The sequence below is a fragment of the Lagopus muta genome, chromosome 8, assembly GCF_023343835.1.
Source record: "Lagopus muta isolate bLagMut1 chromosome 8, bLagMut1 primary, whole genome shotgun sequence".
In the NCBI taxonomy this organism is placed as follows: domain Eukaryota; kingdom Metazoa; phylum Chordata; class Aves; order Galliformes; family Phasianidae; genus Lagopus; species Lagopus muta.
In genome coordinates, this window is record NC_064440.1 from 26663906 (window position 1) to 26685885 (window position 21980).

The 21980-nt window shown below is 42.3% G+C and overlaps 1 protein-coding gene across 11 annotated transcripts in view; it reads left to right on the forward strand.

Annotated features, from left to right (window-relative positions):
* PLCL1 (phospholipase C like 1 (inactive)) overlaps positions 1-21980 on the forward strand; it is a 230373-nt gene that overhangs the window by 194980 nt on the left and 13413 nt on the right. For 10 of the 11 annotated variants that reach the window (XM_048952611.1, XM_048952601.1, XM_048952609.1 and 7 more), the window contains 3 exons: positions 10-213; positions 10604-10679; positions 13822-13931. In XM_048952611.1, the coding sequence (XP_048808568.1) occupies positions 10-213; positions 10604-10679; positions 13822-13931 (390 nt within the window). Of the gene's footprint in view, positions 1-9; positions 214-10603; positions 10680-13821; positions 13932-17642; positions 17764-21980 lie in introns of those variants that run through there. The other variant, XM_048952604.1, reaches the window with a different exon arrangement.

Below are 21980 nucleotides of genomic sequence, written 5' to 3' on the forward strand. Positions count from 1 at the left end.
TTCCCCCAGAATGCCATAGTGTCAGTCAAAGAGCTGTGTGGGCTGCCACCCATCGCAAGCCTGAAGCAGTGCATCCTGACCCTGTCCTCGCGGCTCGTAAGCAGTGAGAATGCTCCCTCTGTTACCCTCTGTATGAAGGACGCGTTTCCTTACCTAGAGCCTCTGGGGACTGTGCCTGACGTGCAGAAAAAGGTTCTGGCTGCATATGACCTGGTAGGTGCTTCCCACTGCTACCTGTGTCTTTTCCCATGGTTGCAAAAATGGCAGGCTTCTTGCTGGCTTTCTTCTGCCTGGAAGTTTCTGTTAAACGAATAGAGCTCTTCAGGCAATTTAAACTATGCAAAATTGTCCTATAATTCAAATCACAACAGCGGGCATTTCCTTGTTGTTCCTTTTTTTCCTTTAAACATGGCTGTGACTAGCACATGTTGGCACTTCAGGAGTGACTTTGTTTATGAAAACAGCAGCAGTTCAGCATGTACCAGAGGCTGTTTTTCATTGTCCTTGAGAAGGGGCAAGATTTGTGTTTCCCTTTGCTTGTCTCCTCTCAGCAGAGAGCAAGGCCATCAGATAGGGAGGCAAAGCTGAGCTGTCCTCTCTCAATGCCTTTCTGCAGCACTGTACGTAGTGTCTGTGTCCCTGCTAAAACCAATTAAGTGTCTTTGTTTGAGAGGACACAGAAAGGAACGTTTTGAAATGCCCCCTCTTACATGTGGGGAAGGAGAAAGTGGTATGGTACAGAAGTACTTGCAAAATGTGAAGAGGCAATCTAAAATAATTTGATGTAAATGCTGCTGCTCAGCTTCATGTGCTGAGCACGTGTGACTTGTAGCAGGAATAGTTGTTCTTACATCATACCTCTCATGTTATTAGACTGCCTTGTATCTTCCCATCTTTGGTAGCTGATCCTCATCCACTGGTAGAAAACTGCATAGTTTTGTGAAATGTGACTTAAATATCACAGTGCATTTACAGTGCACAGCAATTATTTCCACAGCTTATGTACACAAGGAATAAAAGTAAGTATTGCAAGTAAGTTGAGGGGTATCAAATTGCTTCCAGAAACCCTGAAGTGTTATAAAATTGACTGCGTCTTTGACCAGCTATTACTGTGCCAAATACCCTCCTCCATTCCGTCTCCAATTTTGCTGTTTTAACACACTTTTCAGGAGAAATGCTACAAATACTCTGAAAAAAAAAACACTTTGGGTTCCTTCCAGAGTGGTTTGTATAATTTGAAGGTAATGCATTTGTGGTAATAGAATACCAGCTGTATCAATATTAGAGTGAGGATTTGATGTCCAGTCACCTGCCATGTTTAGGATGGAGTTGTTATGTAGTGTGATGCTTGGCTGAATGAGCAAATGCCACAAAACAAGGATTTCTTCTGTATTCGGAGGTTTGCTTATGGAGTTTACCAAAATGAATGTGTCACCTCTGATCTTTATAATTATGTACTGGAGAGTATGCATGAGACATATCAAGGTCTCCACGCACTTTAGAAATAGTTGTTCTGTTTTAAATAGGTGAAAGGGCTCTTTGAGATGCAGATCAAAGCTCTTTAATAACTGTTTTTAAATAATGTTTACTTTCACATTTGTCTCTGATGGAGAAAAGATTTACTATCGAGATACAGTACAAGGGCTATATCATAGTGAAGAGAAATGATTCTTCCATTTTAGCTGATTTGAGCTGCAGTTCTGGTTAAGAAGAACATAGCTTATGATACTTTCGTTCATGTTGTCTGGCTGGTTGGATGTCTTATGTTGCTAATACTATTTGCTTTTGAAAAAGCAAAAGCTAGATTTTATGAATATATTTGCTTTATTTTGGTTATTCCCTTCTTGAAGCAGCGTCAGCAGAAGATTGAAATCTATTTTGTCCTTTCTATATTTAGAACATAAAGTTTCTGATATTTGAAAATACAGTGAGTATGTGGTGGAGGGTTTTGTGCTTTTAACACTGAGAAAGTATTCTTGCTATGGTATTTGTAGTGACTTGTTCTAACCAAGAGTGTACTTCTCTTTAGAAAGGATCTTGTTATTATGAAGCTTTTCCTGGTCAGTTTGCGTGAGGGGTTGAATCAGGTAGCCAGCATGTGATTCAGCAAGCGTAAGCTAGAGCGTGTCAGGGGGTGTTGAAGGAGGTACAGAGAGAGAAAGAGAAAGGAGGAAGTTAACATACAGGGGCGATTTTTCTGTGCTTTTGTTCTCCAGAGAGAAATACTTGGAAGCAGCGTGAATGTGCACAAGGAGATGTTGATGGAAAGCAAACTAAAACATTTTAGATATGAGTAAGAAAACTCACAAACCAAAAAGATATAGTACAGTTTCAAGTTGTTGATGAGTATGGGTCCATGGATCTTGATGGACTAGAACAATTACTTGCTGCGTTCCCCATAAATGGCTCAAAGTGGGTTTTGACCACATTTCTTTCTTTCCCCAAAGAAAATATAAACTCTGCCTGTGTGTTTAATGGGGCATGAGCAGTGCTGACAGCCTGGGTAAATGGAGGGTGCAAATACTCTGAGACCAGCCACAGCCCTCCTGAAAACAAATAAGTGTTTATTCCGTTGTGTTCAGCCTTTGTCAGAGCAGGCAGATAGACAAAGACCAGTTTGTTTGTGTTTTCCTGGGTAATTAGTTCTACTATTGTGTTCAGCCTTAAACGTTTTCTTTTGAGAGAGGCTCTATTAGAATAAAATCTGATGTGCTTTGTCTCAGGATCCCAAATGATTTTTTTAAGGCTCTATTTTTCTTACAGTCGCATTGGAGCAATTTTATGGAACTCAACTACTGTTGTGTCTTGTGGAGGAGGGGTCTTCAGTGGTGATACCTTCAATGATAGGGGAGTTTTGGAGAGTACAGAGAACAGGACCACTTGAAAATCAGGTAGAACACAGGCAATGCAGAGAAAGCATTCTTGAAGAATATGTGTGCTACTAGAAACACAGTTGATTTCAGCTTATGTGCAGTTTTGGTTACTACTATACATAGCGTAGTGTGTGATGTCATGGAGGGTCAGCTGGGAGTGAGGGAAAGGTGGTGCCCCTGAGAGCGGTGAGCATGGAACAGTCTGCCCAGGGCAGTGGGCACATCCCTGTGCTGCTGGAGATCAAGGAGTGCTTGGACAGCGCTGTCAGAAGGAGGTTTTGAAATCTGGATGGTGCTGTGTGGTGCCAGGGGTTGGACTCAGTGGTCCTTGCAGGCTTCTTCCAACTTAAGCGATTGCATGAACAGAGGATAGCAGGGCATGCCATTTGCAGAGCTGTTCCTCAGACCTTGCCTGTTGCTTTTTACCTCTAGGCTCCCCATCATGGGTGGTTGCACACTGCACGGAGCTCGCTCAGGTGAGGCAGCATGTGCTGCACCTTACAGTCTGCCAAACTGGTGCTGGTGTTCAGTGGTCACACTTAAAGGGGGGTGAGGAGGGAGGGAGAAAAGAAAAGAAAAGAAAGCAAAGGAGATATTCTGTGTGAGGAATATGAATGGGACCCAGCTGGACGTGACAGATGGCTGAATTATTCATTGCAAACAGTTATCCTGTGAAGTGAGATTTTTTTTTATGAAATTTTTTTTGGTAAACAGATTGTGGTTTCTCTGCACAGTATATTCGTTTGCTGATGCAAGCATGTATGAACCAAGAATCGCTTGTGCAGTTTGCTTTACAGTTATTGGTTCAGCTTTATTTTTCCTCTGAGATGAAATGATTAAATCATTTGGAAATTAGAAATAACACACACTTGGTAATACATTTTCTTGTCTTTTCCCAGTCATCTGGCTCTTGTGCAAGTATTTTTTCAGGAAAAAGTGAAAGAAGCTCCCCAAGAATTTTTCTCACTCTGTTTTTGAATGACAGTTGCACAAAGGATGAGTGATGTTTTTGTTATATGTGCTCATGTTCAAATGTTCGTTTTGCTCTGTATTCACGCCTCTTTCTGGGAACTGATCGTGATAGTTTTGTAACAGATAGGTAAGGAAGGAAGGGTGGTGTGTCTGTTGGTATGGTTGAGAGAAGGCAAGTTAGAGTTAACTTCACAGCTAACGTGGAGATGGATTGGGGATTTTCAATAAGAAATGCACTGCTGGGAAATAAGACGATGTATTTAATGGCAATGGGTTTTCTGATACAAGTATTGGTCCATTCACGCTGGCAGAAATCCGCAGAGGTGTGTATGTCTGTACATTCTTGTTTCAGATTCGGTCTTTTGGGTTTCCTTGTCTTGGTGTGGGCATGACAGCTATTTATTCCCAGCGAGGAAATCCATTTTTTCCGGTTTATGTAAATGCAAAATGACCGAATGGGTTTTGATGAGCTTTTCCACTGAAATTTGTATTTCAGCTGGGACAGCATCATCCCCAAAGGGACATTTTTCACAATTCTCTGAACAGCTGAAAATAAGGGATATTGCAGAGCATATTTGCTGCCAAGAAAGTGTCATAAGGCACTGACGTCAAACACAGTCCAGTACATGGACGTTGAATTCATAGCTGTCTTAAAGAACTTTCTATCCAAAATTGGTCTTAGGCTGGGAAAGCAATTATACTTTTTCTTTCTCCTTTTCTTGTAATTCTCTCTTTTCTCACTAGTCTCTCACTTTCTCTCTCTGATAACCACGTCCATTCTTGTAAATTAGGACCTGAAAGTGGTCCCATCGGAACTTTTCTTATAGACTGAAATTCTGGTTGTGCTTTAGTTGGTCATTTAGCACAAGTATGTTGAAAGCTGATTCCTTCCCCTGTTTCTTGCTTGTTTCTATTGTTTTATAGAGTGCTGGTCTTTGCGCACTAGGTCTGTCGTGGTTTGACCTGGTTTGCATGACAAGTGAAGAGATCCATGGATCCGTGCCCCAGGAAGGGGGGGGATGTAGGAGAAAAAGGGAGAGGGTAGAGAGATGTGTCTGGATGAGAAAGAACAGTGGCGATGAGATAAAGGACAAAAAGCTAGATAATACAATATGATTGAAATTGAAACAAAATGCAGAAGAGACAGAGTTCCCGAAACCAAAGTCCTTACTCTCATTCTGTAGGTGAGATGGCCAGGGAGCATGGAGGGCAGTCTCATGACTCCCAGTCTGTTATATCTTTCCCCCTCCAAACAGAAAATGGAAAAATGAAGTCTTCTGGGAGTTGTAGCTCATTCTTCTCTTCTGAGACCAAGAGACTGGAACTCAAAAAGTACAGCAACAATGCACGGAACTGCAACATTAACTCTCTAACTCCCAGTGCACTGCATGATGTCATGATATGGAATACCAATGAAAAACTATGAACCATGAGAGAGCATTGCAGGATGTGATCTTGACACCATACTTGTCCAGAAATACTTGGAAATTGGAACTTATGGTGAATTTCCTTCATTTCTTTCTGCAGTCCGTGTAGCTAAGGTATTTCACAGGCTTCCAGGTAATGTGACCATCCCTGATTATTACTGGGCTGAACTCATACATGCTCAAATACAGAAACCTGGTTTGGAGTGCACTGGTTCACAGGCAAGGCACAGTAGGTGGCCAGTATTTCTTCTATTTCTTCCCACATTTTGATACCATGTGGACATCCTCTCTATGATACTTGCTGGCACATGATTAATTGTCTGGCAGTTTCAAGTCTCAAATGTCTGCAAGAAATGTTCGATGCTAGAGGAAATCCTCTTTAAATTTTCATGAGCCCAGTGTGTGCTTTGGATGTTTTTCCAATTGGCTGTGTTTCTGTGGCGTTTTTTGCAGTAATAGAGGCATGATATGGCAGTCCTTATCCAGGCAGAATTCCTCCTTGTCTGAGGCAGGCACAGGAGAATGACAGAGAGGGGGAAGCTTTCTCTTTTTTAGTTTGATGTTCTGTCGGTTTCTGTTCAAACTTCAGAATATTTCAGAGTAGATTCTTTGAACTGTCCCTTCTCTCTCATTTATCTTCCCAGCAGAAGCAGTGTTTTAATTTGATGCTGGGAGTTTTTCCTGTCTTTTTTTTTTTTTTGTGAGACTCTGCTGTGTTAATTTCCTCTCCCCTTTTCAATTTCTAGAGTAGTTTGTAATAAAAGGATGAAATAGGTTTTTAGCACAGGAGTTTGTTAAAATAAAAAGAAAACATTTTTTGTTCATTTTTTGCTTATCTTGTGATTAAACCTTAGTACAAACATGCAATTCTTCAGTAAAAAAAAAAAGAATGTAGTGTAAACATACTTTCTATATTATTTACCTTTGTAATAACACTTAACAGATATGACAAAGTTAAACTCTTTCTGCGAATGTGATTTAGAAGTTGATATTGCAGGCAGTGTTTAGACACTTCAGTAAGCCAGGCCATGTATATTTTCAGCCCACGGTCTGTTCCACCTCCTGGTTCTCATGCACTGTGTATTAGAGAGCTCCTGGGTTTGTGCCAGCTCCCGCCTGTGCTTTTGTGAGAAACCTGCCTGGTTTCAGCAGGGTGCTTCAGGTAGGTTGAGGTGAATCAAGTTTAAGCTACTTGTTTTCAGCGTTCTGTAAGAATATTTAAATTAAATGAGCAACTTTGCAGGAAAATAAGTAACACATGCAGATGAGGTTTTGTGTTCCTCATCCCCATTAGTTTATTAAATGTGACGTGTTCTTCTGGGGTTTATGCCACATGCATCTTCTGTCACTCTGAACAACAACTTCTTCCCTTCTCATTATGAGAGTATTTCTTGCACTGCAGCCTCTACAGCAGGGTCAGCACCTCCAGGACATGCAGTGTTGTGTCAGCAAACTACCTCTCAAAGCACCTGTAACAGAATCAAGCTTTTGTGTGGCTTCACTGGCCTTTTTTGTCCATGTTTTTTTCCCTGCAGTTACTTGAACACATCACTCTCAAGATTAATCTTTCTAACATGGGAAACAAGATCTTGGGTCTGAGTGGACCCAGATATCAGCATCCATCCTTTGAAAGTTGCTTATTAGCACATACTTATTTGTGGTCAGTCCCTTAAGGCTCAGTGTCAGAGAGATGAACCATGAGTTTACAGAGGAATGAGAAATCTCTTGCTTTTGGAAGGCAATGGCCAAACTGAGCGCCATTTGGGAGCTGCCATTAAAAAGCAGCCTGGTGGACTCCAGGCAGGTGACTGGGTCTTAAAAAGTGCCTCAAAAGCATTGCTCAACAGTGATCTTAGCAGTGTATGTGATCTTAGTGTGTATGGAAATTCAGACTGCAAAAAAGTGCTCAGTTTTCACATCTGAGACATATTGCTGGATGTCATAACATTGCTGGCAAAACTGGGCGTTGGAAATCTTAGACTGTTGTATGATTTATGGGGTTACCTTCCCAGCAGAAAATCCCACAGCTCCATGTTGTGTTTCGTGCTTCTGGTTCTTGTCTTGGCACTGCTAGTAGAGGTAGCTGACATCCGTGAGCAGGGCTCTGGGTTTGGTGCCAGCTGGAAAAGCAGGGGAGTGTTCAGACTAAGAGCTTCTGGAGTCATTTAAGAACCAATGCGAAAGAAAGAGGGGAAAAAAATATAGAAGTGTTTCTAGATGCGACAGCACAGGGCTGTGTGCAGGAGCAGCTGACAGGAGCAGAGCCATGGGCCTGGCCAACATGCTGTGTCCCTGGTCAGCATCCTCTGCTGTGGCCAGGAAACCTGCTGCTGCTCTCACGGGTCAAGCATGGAGATGTGCGTGGAGCCCTGGCTCCCTAGCTGCAGCTTTCACCTGCTTATACCTGCAGTAGACTGCGTACTGAGGCATTATTAGCAGTAATTCCTGTAAACGGTTACCAGGGACAGCATTTCAGGTGATCCTTACAGCAATAACTTTGTAAATATTACATAAATAAACATGCAAGAGGAAAAAAAGAAATGGATTTTCACATTGCTGTTGGATTATTTTTTGAAGATTGTATAAGATTGTGCTCCTAAACCTTTGAAGAGCATCTATTGTAACAGACACAAAGGGAAAAAAAAAAAAACAAACACCCACAAAACCAAAGCACATTGCTATCATTTTACTCCTGGATAGCAGTTACTTGCTTGTCCTACTGTTAACTATATGAATCCATCTCTGATTCTTTGAAGCAAACATTCTCACTTCCTCTTCACACTAACCTGTCTCTGTGATCTTTTACTGCAGAGCTGGGAAGCATATTTTTGGCCTGAACTGCTGAAACTTCAGATGCAGTTCTGCTGGGAACAGTTTTTGGCCTGAAGTGCAGAGGTACTGATCCCACCTGGTGTTAGCACGCCAGGTAGACACTGTAGAGCCTCCAAAATCATGTATTGTCATGGGGCCAGGTTGTATTATTTCTTCCTAACGGTATTTCCTAGACAAATATCTGAGGGCAAATGCCAGGTGGTGAACTAAAGGCGTTATCTAAGCCTGGTCCCTGAGCCATGGGCTCTGACTTAGTTCTCAGGATATGTCATGGGACAAAAGCAACTTGTTTTGTCAAAAGTGCCAATGTGCAAGAGGACAGGAACAGGTTAAATTCTGCTGCGTGATCTGTTTCTAATTGTTCTTTCTGAGATGAGAGCAGTGAGACTTTGATGTCAGCATCAAAGGAGAGGAGTGCTGCTCTACCTGCTCTGCAGTAAAGGGAAATTGACATCTTCTCGCTACTTCTCTTTCGAAAACAATCCAAAGACAACTGCACCACAAGATCCCGGGAATGGGTCAAGTAGTGTGAGGAAGATACGGTCAAACCTGCGTTATCAAATTGCATGTAAAAACTCATGATTTTCAAGCTTGCCTTCTGTTTATTGCAGCTCTGACTCTCATAAATTGGGTTTTACACTTCAGAGATCTGTGCGTGTGAGTCAGACACATTGGCTGAGGTGCACTGACCTCAGTGTGCAGCTCCCTGATGCTGCTGCAGAGGAAGTGCAAGTGCAGACCCACACTGGGGCTGTGGGCAAGCCCTGGGGCAATGGGGAGTGGCCAGCAGTGCCTGGCTGCGGGTCTGCGTGGCCATGAGATGCACGCTGGTCCTCTGGCTGGCCCCTTAGTGACTCTCTTTGCTGTTCAGACTGACTGCAGCTTTGTAGTTGGCGACTGAATATCTCCTTCTGCACAAGCTGACTATGTGCTGCAGCGTAGAGAAGCCAGAGGGTGGGTAGAAATTGTTATTGCTTTCCAGATAAGTGAAAATACCAAAGAGAAAACATGAACATGATGCACGAACAACAAAGTAATACACAGTGAAAGGCAGAGGATACTATCTAAAGTAATTTAATGCTCAGGCATATCTACTGGGCATCTTCTTTTGAAAAATAATTTTGCACTCTTACAAATGTGTCAGGCCTCTTTCTTTCTGCTTGTGAATCTGGTAATGGATTTAGTTTTTCTTGTGTTCTTGTTTATGTTGAAGTAAGGGTGTAGGCATTTTTATTAAAGTAAGCCTTTCTTAATAGCTTTATTTAGCAATGGAGATGGCGTAAGCAGCAAAATTTGGGTCTGAATTTCTCCAGGATTTGGAATTTTGTGTGTGATGTGTAGAAACGTCTCCTCCCTTGTATCTAATTAGAACAGTAGGACATCTTCATCTGTGGGGGTTGGCTTAGTGCTTCCATAATGTCTTCCACCAAAATCTTTGCAACTGACTGGTTGTGTTTTCATACTTAGTGCATTTGACAGTAGGGCTGCTTTTTACAGTTGTGGCACTTTGGCAGAGCTTTCAGATGATGGTTTCTGTATTTTCAGAAATTAAGCAGTACTCTGCTTCATTTCTAATTGGCACCGCTTTCGTTCCGCCTGGTTTTTGTGATGGAAGTCCCAGGAGAGCGAGATTATTCTCAGGCATAATTTGCTATACAGCATGTTCTTTCCTACAGCAACAGATGTATGTGCTACCTTCTGCAATTTCACGGAATAAGCATTGAAACAATTTGTTTGCTTGCCTGAGCTTCTGAAGAGCTTTGGAAGGATTGTTAATGTCAAAGGAGAAAAGTAGTTTCAAGAGAAGAGGCTCAGGAAATGTGTCACATAATGGATGTTTCATCTGTTTGTCTTAATGGCCTGCTCTAGGAAGCTGCATAGATGACGATGTCTCTTGAAACTTGTGAGTAGTCCTGTTGAAACTATCTGGCTGGCTTGTTGCTCTCCCTTGTAAACTTCAACTGCAAAACCAAGATGCTGAAAGCAGTACGATTTCAATCTGAATTTCTTGAAAGAGAACCTCAAGCAACTGAACTGTTTGAATGGCTGTAACGCATAAAGTTACGCACAGGCTTAAGTACCTCTTGAAATCAGCACTGCTCATGACTTGGTAATGCTTTTGATAACAGCTTATACTGGGTACTATATTTACTACTACATTCATTTCAAGGGAATTACTAATCAGAAAGGGCCTGGTTTCACATAGGATGAGTTTTGTTTGCCTGCTAACTCTTTCTCCTGAAATCACTTCATATTATTTACAGTATGTCTCACTGATGTAAAACAGCTGTTCTTTAATTTCTGGAACAAAACATCTCCTGAGCAACTGTCACTTAGCTTAATATAGATCTAGGGGACCTGATGTGAAGCAGTGATCCAATCTTTATGGTTTTGCTTGCAGAACAGAGCTCTTCCTGGGTTTTACCTTTGTTATTTTTTGTGGATGATATGTTGCAGGAGATCCCAGTAATGCTGTTGTTTTTCATTTATTTCTGACAGATGATTCAAGAGAGCAGGGTTCTTATTGAGACGGCAGACATCACTCACGACAAGATCGTTCAGTGTCAGAAAGCAGGTAATCCTTCTCTAATGTGCAGTTCTGGATGGGAGATGGGAAACAACATGACAGAATTTTCTTACAGTTTGTGACTGTGCATCATCTTTCACTTGATAGTTAAATGAGCATCCTGGTCTACCTTAGCAGGCTCTGTCCTCCGGAAGGCTCATCCTCCAGCAGCAGTGGAGGTGTAGGATCAGGGAAGAATGCTCAGCTTTCATCCCAAAAGCTATTTCTTCATTTGGTCTGCAGACCTGAAATGTCTGACAGCATTTAAATTAGTCAAGTGAACCAGAAAGAAATTCAATTAAAAAGAGAGTGAGAAGATGTGTTACCTTTATTTTCTGAGCTCTGTTCTCTGTCAAGTTGTTCCCTTGAACATGCAATAGGCAAGAGGTTTGAAACCCATAGGACCAAGTTCTCTTGCCTATCTTTACTTAATTGTGCCATTTAGGTTTGTTTTAGATCTTGGAAACGTGCACCAATATAATTCTGTTGTGTTCAACAAATCCATGTGGCCATGCATAATGCACATCATGCATTAGGTGAGCACAAACCAGTGTAAGTGGGCTTAAAGCAGATCTTGTCTTGTTGTTATATTATACTAGGTGTCTCTACCTGAGCTGGGACTCTGTTTTGCATATATCAGTATAAGAGGAGGAGATGGGTTCCAAAGTCGCCACCAATATATGCTGTTTGCTCTGCCACAACAAGATCATGCTCCATTTCCAGGATGGTAGGAATTACCAAATGTCTGTGATTCACAGCTCAGCTTATTCATGCAACCCCTTCATCTCTTATTCAGGACAGTAACCCAGACTCCTAACTGGGACATGTTTCCTGTAGTTTACGATGATAACAAAAAGTAAGCTCTGCTACAGAGATAAGAGTCCACATTAGGCAATGTTAAGATCTTAATCCTCTACAACTAAATCCATCAGCTTTCATGTATCAGAAGCCACGCTGAATAAATTCATGCAGTGAATTTATGGGTTTACACTGAGGAAATAAAATCTGCTTTCAGTCAATTTAGTTGCATAGCTGCACCTTTTATAACCTGCAATGAGCCTCTAAGCTCAGTAATGCAAAAACACTAGCTACTGCATCTGATTCGTGGTCTCAGGCATAGTCTTCTAGGGCCACAACAATTCCAAGTACTGTTTTTTCCAGTAGTTATTTTTTGATTTGGCAAATGAAACAATCTACACCCATTTGCTTCTACTGAATGTAAATAATGAATGAAACTGGTGCTTTGTAGTAAATGCTTTAATTCATCTTTTTAAACCCATCTTTTTAATTGAAGGAAACTTGAAAACTGTTTCAGTAATCGTATTTAACTTATTTTTAAGTGTTACAAGAGCAAGGTGGAACCCAGTCTTTGTTCTTTGAAATTCAGAACTCTGAAGCAGTGGCCAGAGCTGTGATAGCAAATGGAGGAGAGGTGGTACATCTTCCTGAATTTGAAGGGCTTCATCTTGGTTGTGCCTTGGCTCCTGCTGTTACAAGATATTAGAAGTAAAATTGCCTTCAGCATTATCCTTCACCAACCTCAGCTCAATCCTACTCCCTTAGCAAGTGCATTCCCAGCCTGGTTTGACCCAGGCTCCCTGTGCCACAGGACCCCAAATGAATTCTCAAGCTGCTGATTTGTTGTTCTATTTATTTATTTTTCATGTGTGGGTTTGATGCTTCTTCACTGATGCTCCTTCCTGCAGCCCAACAGATATTAGCAGCTGCCTCTATATGGGGCAGCACTATCTCCAGTCAACAACTGAGGAAGTAAGTTTTGGGTGAAAAATAACGTGCACTACATAAAGGCAGGGCTGTCTAAGTGAAACTGAGCACTATAGACCTTTCTTAGTTCTTCAGTGGACAAAGCAAGTCACCTGTCTATTTTCTTTCTCTTATTCAAGTGATTTGTAACTCTGTTGGTGTGAGGCAGCTTACAGGGGAATCTTGCTTAAGGTACAATTATCTAAACTGTTTTCCAAAGGAAGCATTGCAGGAGCTTTGTTATCTTTTTGTAACACAAGGAAAACTTGTGAGTGAGTGAGTGACATTCTGGACAATAAACTGTAGATAAACCTTGCATTGTGTGAGGTTGAACTCCCTCAGTATTTCTCAAGCTGTGGCTCAGCCACCTCCAGATTCAGTGCAGGGCAAGAGGAAGTCTGTTGCCAGTTTTCCAGAAGAGCTTTGGGCAGGTTGATGTTGATTACAAGCCTGCCTCAGGTCATCAGGGTCTCTCTCCTTCAGCAACCTTGCTAAAACAACTGCTCTGTTCAGGTGCTCTTTGTCAGGTGTCTGTGAGGGTTTCTTTAATGTAATTTCAACAAAGCTTAAACTTGTGAGTGATGTTTGCCTTAAAACACTAGGGGAGGGAGAGCTATGAAACTGGAGATTGAACTGGAGATCCACCTCACTTTCTTCAGCCAGAATGGGCTTCAGATGTTTTGGAGTGATTTAGTGCCAATTAGGCCTTCGTAAGGTAAAAATTAATGGAACACAAGGAGCTCTTTCTCCTTTTTCTCTTCATTCTCAGTAACCTCAGAGGAATGTTTGCAAACACTGTGCAAATCTCATAGAATTGGTGAGCTAGTTGGACTCATAAAGGTTTGTAATCTGCTCCTGGATTTCTGCAGTTCTAGTATCCAGCAATGAAATGTCACAGTGGCCAGGGCTATGGTTGGAAGTCTCCATTCAACAGGCTGCAGGAACAGCAATCCTACCATTAGCTGTGTATATTCATGAAATTGTCATTGTGGAGTACAATGGTTTTTCTTTATGACTGTGATTAAGATTAATAAGAAGCTGTGCACGTGAGCCTGTCTTTCTGTGCTGCACAGGTATCTTCCACATCTGCCAGATTGCCTCCCAGGGCACAATCATCCATTGAAGGAGAGTGACAAACAGTCACCTTTTATCACAGTATTTCAGCAATGCAGACTGCAAGCAGAAGCACTGGAGGAGTGTTTAAATGGGAACAAGGGGTGTGCGAGGTTGTACGTAACACTGCTGTTCTGGAAGGTTCTCTCCAGGCATGGTGTTCCGATGGGGAAGGAAGGGGGAACATGGAAACAGGATGTAGGAAGTGCCAACTGTGAGGAGAAAAATGCTGTCATACAGAGGGTGATGCAATGATCTCGTGTTTTTTTTTTAGGGATGGAATTCCATGAAGAGCTTCATAACCTTGGGACAAAGGAAGGTTTGAAAGGAAGAAAATTAAGCAAAGCCATTGAAAGCTTTGCATGGAATATCACAGTGCTGAAGGTAAGCACAGAAAACACTGCCTTGTGCCTCCTATTAACAGATCTTTGGTCTTTTTAGCTTGTCACTCCCAATTACTGAGCATTTTGTATATATTTAATCACAACTGTGGTTTGGAAGTTGTGAAGGGGGATTTATGTAAGCCTGCACAAAGGAGGAAAGATAGCTCATGAGTTTGTGTGCTCACAGATCCGGTTTCATTTCCCTGTTTGTTCTGCCTTCACACACCCTGTGTGTGACCTGGCTCTGGGTTTTACACACTTCATTTGTAATATGAGGACAAGAGTGTCTCTTGGGAAAAGTGAGGAATGGGGTAGGCTGTGATGGAAGAAAACGCGCAACAAGTACTGTAGATCCTGCAGATGTCAGAGATGTGTTTCAAAAGTGGAGCACCATCTGAGTGGCAAAAAGAGCCTCCATTCTGGCTGCACATTGCCATGCTGTGCAGTGAGCACTTTGCTCTCCAGGCTGTAGCGACAGGTCCAGCTGCTATGGCAATTTACAGCTGCCAGTGTTGAACATCTGGGCCTGGTTGAAGTTCCCCCAGGACAGCCTAAGATGGAAAGAGGAGAGGATCTGGTGTAGCTCCATCAAAGGCAACGAGAGGAACCCAGCCAAGCATTCAGATTGTTAGCATTCAGCTCACACCTTGCTTCACAGCCTCATTTCCCACCTTGCTCTGATCGATCACACTTTGTTCACTCATGTCCCCTTGCTCCCTCTGGCTCCCAGTAGGTGGGTTGCCCTGTCTCTAGCCCCCTAGCACCTTTCCCTTCGCAGGGCAGAGGGAATCGTTATGACTTCACCTATCAAACACACATTGAAACACGTTGTGCAACAGCAGTAGCAAGAGCAGCAGGAGGTGGCAGGCCTCTGCTTCTTTGAGATAGAAAGAGCACTAACAAAAAGGAATTGGGAATGGAGATGCTGAGGGACAAAAATGGGTGGGAGAGGGTCGTGGTATGAAGGAAGAATTAGAAGATTTGAGGGACACCTGTGGTTAATGTGTATTGTTGATTCACTGTGAGAGAGGGAGGAAAAAGGGCAACGGTGTCAGCATAGGTACAGTTAATAGAACCTCTGATGAAGAGAAAAGGCAGTCAGTTCAAACATGATGGAAGGGACTGACCTTTTCCACACAGTATAATTAAGGTGAGTAGCTACAGAGAACAAAAAAATGCACTAGGCAATTGTGTACATCATTCTGAATGCCTTTAGCTGTGTTAGGTAAAATAAATCCCTCGCATTGAGTCACTGTTCCCACAGCCAGGGCTGCTCTAAACTTATGCATTTTTAGATGCTTGTCAATTTAGAAGTTCAGATCTCTCAGATGATCTGTGATTAATGAAGATATGAGTTGGGTATCAGGGAAGCATTTCCCATGAAAAATATTTGCTGCCTAATACATGCTGTCATGTATCAAAGAACATTATGAACATTTAGTCAAGGTAGAAGAATAAATTGTGCATGGTTTTTAAGCCACAGCCTCTTGGGTTTATTTACTTACACATTAAGGTGCCAACCATGTTGGTTGCAGCTACTGTCGATAGAAGAGTACATGAAACACCTTTTCATTCTGACTGAATTTTGATTCAGCAGTGCCACGAGGTAAAGATGCACATGTTTGTACCTCAGATGTTTGATATAAAGCAGTTGGTGATTGTTCCTTTTCTTTTTTTTTAAACTTCTTTTGTTCTATTAAAAAATACTGTATTTCAGTAACCCTGCCCCTAACAAACCTAATTGCTGGTTACAGCTGCATCTTGTGTTTGGCACTTACTCTCCGTGGTGTGCTGGTGAGAGCTCTCAGGGGAGGTGCTGATGAGGAGAGACCAGCAAACCTTTCCCCAGTAAAACAGGGTGTTGTCTGCATGCCCATTCTCAGGGTGGTCGCTACGAATGCATTTCACTAGCTGTTGGCATAGAGGTAAGAAAAGAAAAACAGCCTGCAGTATCTAGCAAACGCATCAGATGAATCATCACTGGGCGAGGTGAGAGAAAGGCAAAACGTCTCTGGGAGGAAGCTTCTTCACGTGCTCAGGGTTGTTGGAGGCAGTTATGTTACGCAGCAGTAGTCTGCTTTTCCTGCAAGTTTGTGCCCATGAGCAGTAATAGCTGTTGTGCTTGCATGCTCGCCGAATGATTAATAGTCTTCCTAGGCTAGTGAAGGAAATGCACATTTAATTAATGTGTTATTTATAAATATTCATTGCAGTAGGTGAGCTTTGAATTCAAAGAGGGGATGCAGTAAAAGAAAATGCTCCAGGCCAAATCATGAAATAGTAACGGAGTGTAAAATAAAATTACTTCTTACAAAAATCACAACTGCAAGCATTCTTCATGTTTCAAAATACCCGGGTTGTTTTTTGGGAGGTATGTAATAAGGGCAAATCAAAACAATGTTATTTTCTTCTTCAGTTTATATAAACATAATTATGGATTAGAAACACCCATCATCAGAAGGACAAGTAATTTACCAGAACATAGAGATATGGGAGATATTGCTAAGAACAGGGACATTACAACTCTATGCCTATCTAACAAGTCAGTTCCTGATGTTTATTATTAAAATGTTATGTCTTTCTATTTGGACCCATGGTGTGTAAAGTAGCATTACACACGCAGTTGGTAATATTGAGAAGCACAGTGTAATTACAGTAGGTGGAATAATCATTTTCTCACAGCATAATTAGTCATTATAATCTCAAATGTAGCCTCGCTTTCATTTTTATTTCTGTGCACCTCTATTTCTGTTTTTCTTTTGTACTTAAGTACCACTAAAGTGCAAAGGTAGCAAGAAAGTTCTGTTTATCACCTCATGTGAGCTGTGGTATTACCTAATGACCCTGTCAAACTGATCAGCTTGGAGGAGGGAAGGGGGGGAAATGTACTTGGGGAGGAAATGCAGCCTTCAAAACTACTCCCTTGCTGAGGTGAATGTGCCATGGAGGTATTTGCTCAGACATGGAAACTGGGATCCACCAGAGTGCCCAAGTCCACAAGATTTGCATGTGTTGTGTGTGTTCAGATTTAGTGCTCTCACATGGATGTGTTATGTGTGCAAATGTGTTTTCCTGGGCATTCATGATCAGCACGTACACAGTCTAGCAATAATGTCCCCAAATACCTGCCTTTGTGTTGATGGTAACTGTCTGGTTAGTCAACTTATCTACATGCAGACTGATTTATAGACAAGCCATGAGAAGACAAAATGGCATTTACTGTTTTGATCAAAAAAAAAGAGGAGAAAAACAAATGTTTGAGTTTGATCTCTGCTCTGGAATGTGTTCATGTTTTATAAATATTTTGCTGTCTGTGATAGGGTTTTGCTTCTAGTGCTGTAATTGTATTCTTATTAGGGTGTATTATTAGGACTCCCAACTGTTTTTGTGTGCTATTTTTTATAGCACCTGACTACAAGACATCAAGTGGTTAAATTTTCAGGGATCATTTAATCACCTGTCCATCAGTTCATCTGCTAATTATCTTGCACTTAAATTACTGCTGATTAGATTTATAAAGAGAAAGGTTGCTTTGTGCAGAAGGCATGCAGTTATTAAATTGCTAATGCAAGTCACTCTTTGAGGGAGAAATCCTCAAATTTATGACGTAGTCATCACCAATACATTGGCTCAGATGTAGCAGTGTTACACTGTGAAACTGCACAAGTTCCAGTTCCAGACCACCATTTCCACTAATGCTTCTTTATCACAGTTATTTGTTACAATGGAGTAATCAGCCCTTGGTAACTGGAGACCTGCAGCATCCAGACATCTCATTTGGGTGGCAGAACCCCAAGTGGGCACCTCAAGGCTTCTTGGACAAGTAAAAGACAGATTTCTGAAATATGTACATGCAAACAGATGAATTCTCACCAGGCTTCACTTCAACTGAACTTCACATCTATAACGAGGTATCAATTTTCTTTAGGAAGACAAGCAATGTATCTGACAGTGATTATAAATTGAGGATCCTTACAATGGTACCACGCGAAGAGCTGCTGCTGAATCCTTTGGAAGAACAAGGTCCTTTCACATGGTTATTATATCACAGTATGGCGCTGTTTTTAATGCGAGTTGTACAGTACTCTGGAACCGTCTAGTAAGTAAGATGTGCTTGTTTTCACACAGGTCTTTTTTCCTATAGTTAGGTAGGAACTATGGCTTTGTTGCTTGGCATGCTACAGAAGACCCCGGAGCAGCGCAGCATTTTCAAGAAGGCATGACTGTAGCAGTGTATTCTACCTCTTGTCATGCAACTGTTGCCAGAAGATTTGTGTGAGAGTTTATGCTCTGTTGGTCTTAAGCTAGAACATGGTGAACTCACAAGTACCTGCAAAGCTACTGCATTCCATGCACATGTATTTTTTCTTTCCCCCTGTAAGTCAGTCATGCCTTTGCCTCTTCCCAAAGTATCCCCATATCTGCTGTCCTTGCTCTTCCCAGCACTTCTCTGGGAACCTGAGAACCTTGGTACTTAAAAGTGAAGAGAAAGGTCAGGAAGGACAAAGTTGCTTAAGTCGCTGCTTGCTGACCATGTGAGGAGCTTAGAAGAACAGAATGGGAGAACATTTCATTTCTGGGCCCTTCGTGTGGCCTGAAGATGGTGGCAAGTATGGTGGAGGCTCCAGGTTTCAGGAGGCAAAGCCTCCCTTGACTCTTGGGGCACACCTGTGCCTTCTGGGTGGTGTTTTATAGTTTTTCTGGGATAGGGATTTAGAGACCTTTCAATGATACTGAGTTACAAGATAGAGATGTAACAGTGTGTGAATTCCACACAAAGCTGTTTTAATCAGCGTATTTTGTAGACCAACAGACCTAAACCACGTAATTACTAGGTAGGTGGATCCTTCTTGTATTCAGCAGGATGCTGTTCTCTGCTGATTAGGTTGGTAAATGCTGCCCTGAGCTCTCCCTTGTTTTGCTCACAGTACCACCTTCTGCATTTCTTGTCCAAACTTGAAAGTAGGAATGCACCTGCTGAGCACCACGACAGCGGGATCTTGGTGGAATTTGTCAGTTGCATCTGCAAACTTTTCAGGTTACTTGAACAGTGTGCATCAGTATAAAAGGATTGTAATCCCAGTCTCTAAGCAGTACTGGTTAATCAGCTTGAATATCCTGTTCTTCTTGGCTGTCAGCCATGGTGCAGGAGCATTGCTCTGGGGAGGATGTAGTTAGCAGTCTCAGACAAGTAATGTGTGGTCTCTCAGGGTACCCAACTGCTCTGTGTGAGCTTTGGAAGCGCTAATGGTGTTTCTGACCAGGCCTATTTTCTTGATCAAATTAAATTTCAAGACACAAATATTCACATGTTTAAAATATATGTGAAGGCCATCCAGGGGATCTTAAATCTGCAGGTACCAAATGGTGGCAAGGGAGAAGACTGAGAGGGGAATGGAGAGCAACAGCTGCCAGGGTTCACAGCTCTGGCTTCTTCATGACACCTCGAATTTCTAAAGATATGTGTCAGGATACCAAGATGAACATGGCTTTCAAATAGGCATGGTTTGTCAAAAAAGAGAGACTTCATCCAATGTTAGTCAGTTATTTCCTGGGGTCTTATCCACTACTGACGTGGTAGCAGTGCTTTGTTAGCTGGCCAGAAGCAATGACCCAGGCATTCAGATCAGGCAGTGTAAGAAGCTGTCAAACATTCATGCAGAACAGCAGTAACACTGAGACAAGCACAGACTGGGGAAGTAAAAGATGATACAAAATGCCTCCAGTGATGTCTTGACTTTGCCTGGTTTTCTTGTGTTTGCTTAAGATAAGCCAGAGAGAAGTGGCAAGCAGTCTTACAAGGCACCTTTTGTTTACAGTGACATGACAAATTGCCAGAAGCTGTGGATGCTAAGTGGAACAAGGTGCATCGTGCTGCCATGATGGTGGTGGCAGGAGGTAGGGCTGGGACCTGCAGGATCGCTGTGCCTGGTGCCCCTCGTGCCACGGGCACCTCAGTGGTACAGGCGGGGACCCTTCCGCCCCCAAGCAGGGAGTTGGCATGCTGAGAACTCCATTTATATTTTTATGTTTATAAACATATATATATATTAAATTGCATGTGGTGTTGCTCACCACCGTGCTGTCTGTTATACCCATGTGTCAGACTCCCCCCATCTTTGACCTGGACTAGACATGTCCTGACTCAGAAGCTGTCTCGTTGCACTCTGTTTCATGTGAGCTTGTTGCTGCAGACTCACACTGACACCCCATGGGGTGGCTGCATGTGGGAGCTGGCACTGCTCTGCCCAGTGCTGCAGCTGATGCAGGCTTTGTTCTCTGCAAACTTGTCATTGTTCTTAGTACCCAGGTGTGAAGGCCAACTTCTGTCACATTTGTAGGTCATCCTGTCCAAAGATTGTGTAACTGGCATTGGTAATCAATAGTGGTCAAGTGGCAGCATGTGAAATAGAAAGAGAGCTTGTGCTGTGAGTACTGGTTGCCACTGGCTATCAACAAGGTTATCGCTTATGAGGAGGGTATTTGAAAAATCAACAGATAGAGTTTCAAGAGCTGCTGCAGCACATATGCGTGCCTGAACAGAATTGAGCATGAAAACAGGTTGTCATAAGGAAAAAGCAAACAACAAAAAACAGGTAGTGACTGACTGGAATAGCATCTGTAGAGGTTTCCTTGCTGAAGGAAGCTTGTGTCAGTCTAGGTCAATATCATCTGCCATCCTTTAAAGGAGGTAGTGAAGGCAGGAACTCAAGTGGAGCAGGAAACTTCAGCAACTTCTTCCTTCATCGCCTCCCCTGCACTGTTGCCATTTCCATTCGAGACATCAAATATCAAATATGCAGGATATCAAAGGCTGCCTCACCCAGAGGTGGAGTTAATTAACACAGCCTGGAAGACGTGGAAGTGTCTGACGTGGAATGTGTGCTGATCTGACAACATGACCTCATTCAGAATTAAAAGGGCTGTAGTGAAAGTAAAAGTTCTAGCAGAAATTTGCACGTTTCATCCTTTGATTTGTTGCTAACAGATGACTGAACTGACAAATAATTAAAAGAAATGAGTGGCTGCCTCCGATGTGTTGAAGACTGCAGTGTCCTGTAGTACCTTGCCTGAATGATGATTCATAACAGTGAAGAAGTTAATGGCCTCCTTTGCTCTCCTACATACTGTTGATTTTGTTTCAGGGTGGTCAGTTAAGCAATGGATATTTTTCCTGTGCTGAGATGCATCAAATGGAGCATTTCTTCTTGGACATAATTTGTTAGATTCATTTGTAACAGTGTGAGCACTGAGTACTGCTTAGGAATCTTCAGTTCTCTCTTTATGCAACTGAGAGGATTCCTGATACCTCGTAAATAATATATGGCAAGAGAGATTCAGTTGCATGGTTATTTGTTATTGAAAGAATGTGTTACATTTTTAAATGACTTTGTTTCTATTTTAATCTTTTAATTCTATTTTAATGTGAATTTAGGAAGTTCACATTACAACTGAGGATTTGCTTTTGCTGGGCTGATCTTGTCCCTCCCAGCTGACACACGTTGCTGTTTCTGCTCTGTGCAGAGATGAGACTGACGGTGCCTAGCAGGGTGTTTTGCCTTCGTTGTGTTTTAAATTGTTGAATGCCATTGCAAATCAGCATCATGCATCCTGATAAAGGTCTAGCAGAGCTGGGATAGCTTCAGAGCTAAGAAAAGCAGGTAGAAAAGCTCTCTTTGTTTTTCTGTAAACATGGAGCTAACCTGCATCAGCTCAGTTCCTTGCCTGAGGTAGAATAAACCACAGGGCTCTGGGAAGATTTTTACCTCAAGTGGTTGTATTCCTAAGCTGTTAAATTCACTGCTTCATTTAGACATGGGGCTGTGAGCTGTGGGGGAGCTTCTTTAGGCAGCCAGGGTGTGAGCAGAAGGCTGTCTCGTGGTTGGCCATCCAGGAAAGGGCAGGTGGGAGCTGCTGCTAGAAGCCTCCAGCCACAGTTAATTTGCCTGATTTTGTGCAAGGTTGTTGAGTATCAGAGGGACGTGGAGTACTGATGAGTACATGGGGAAGGGCCATACAAGACTTACATGTTGCTCTTTCTCCAGTGTTT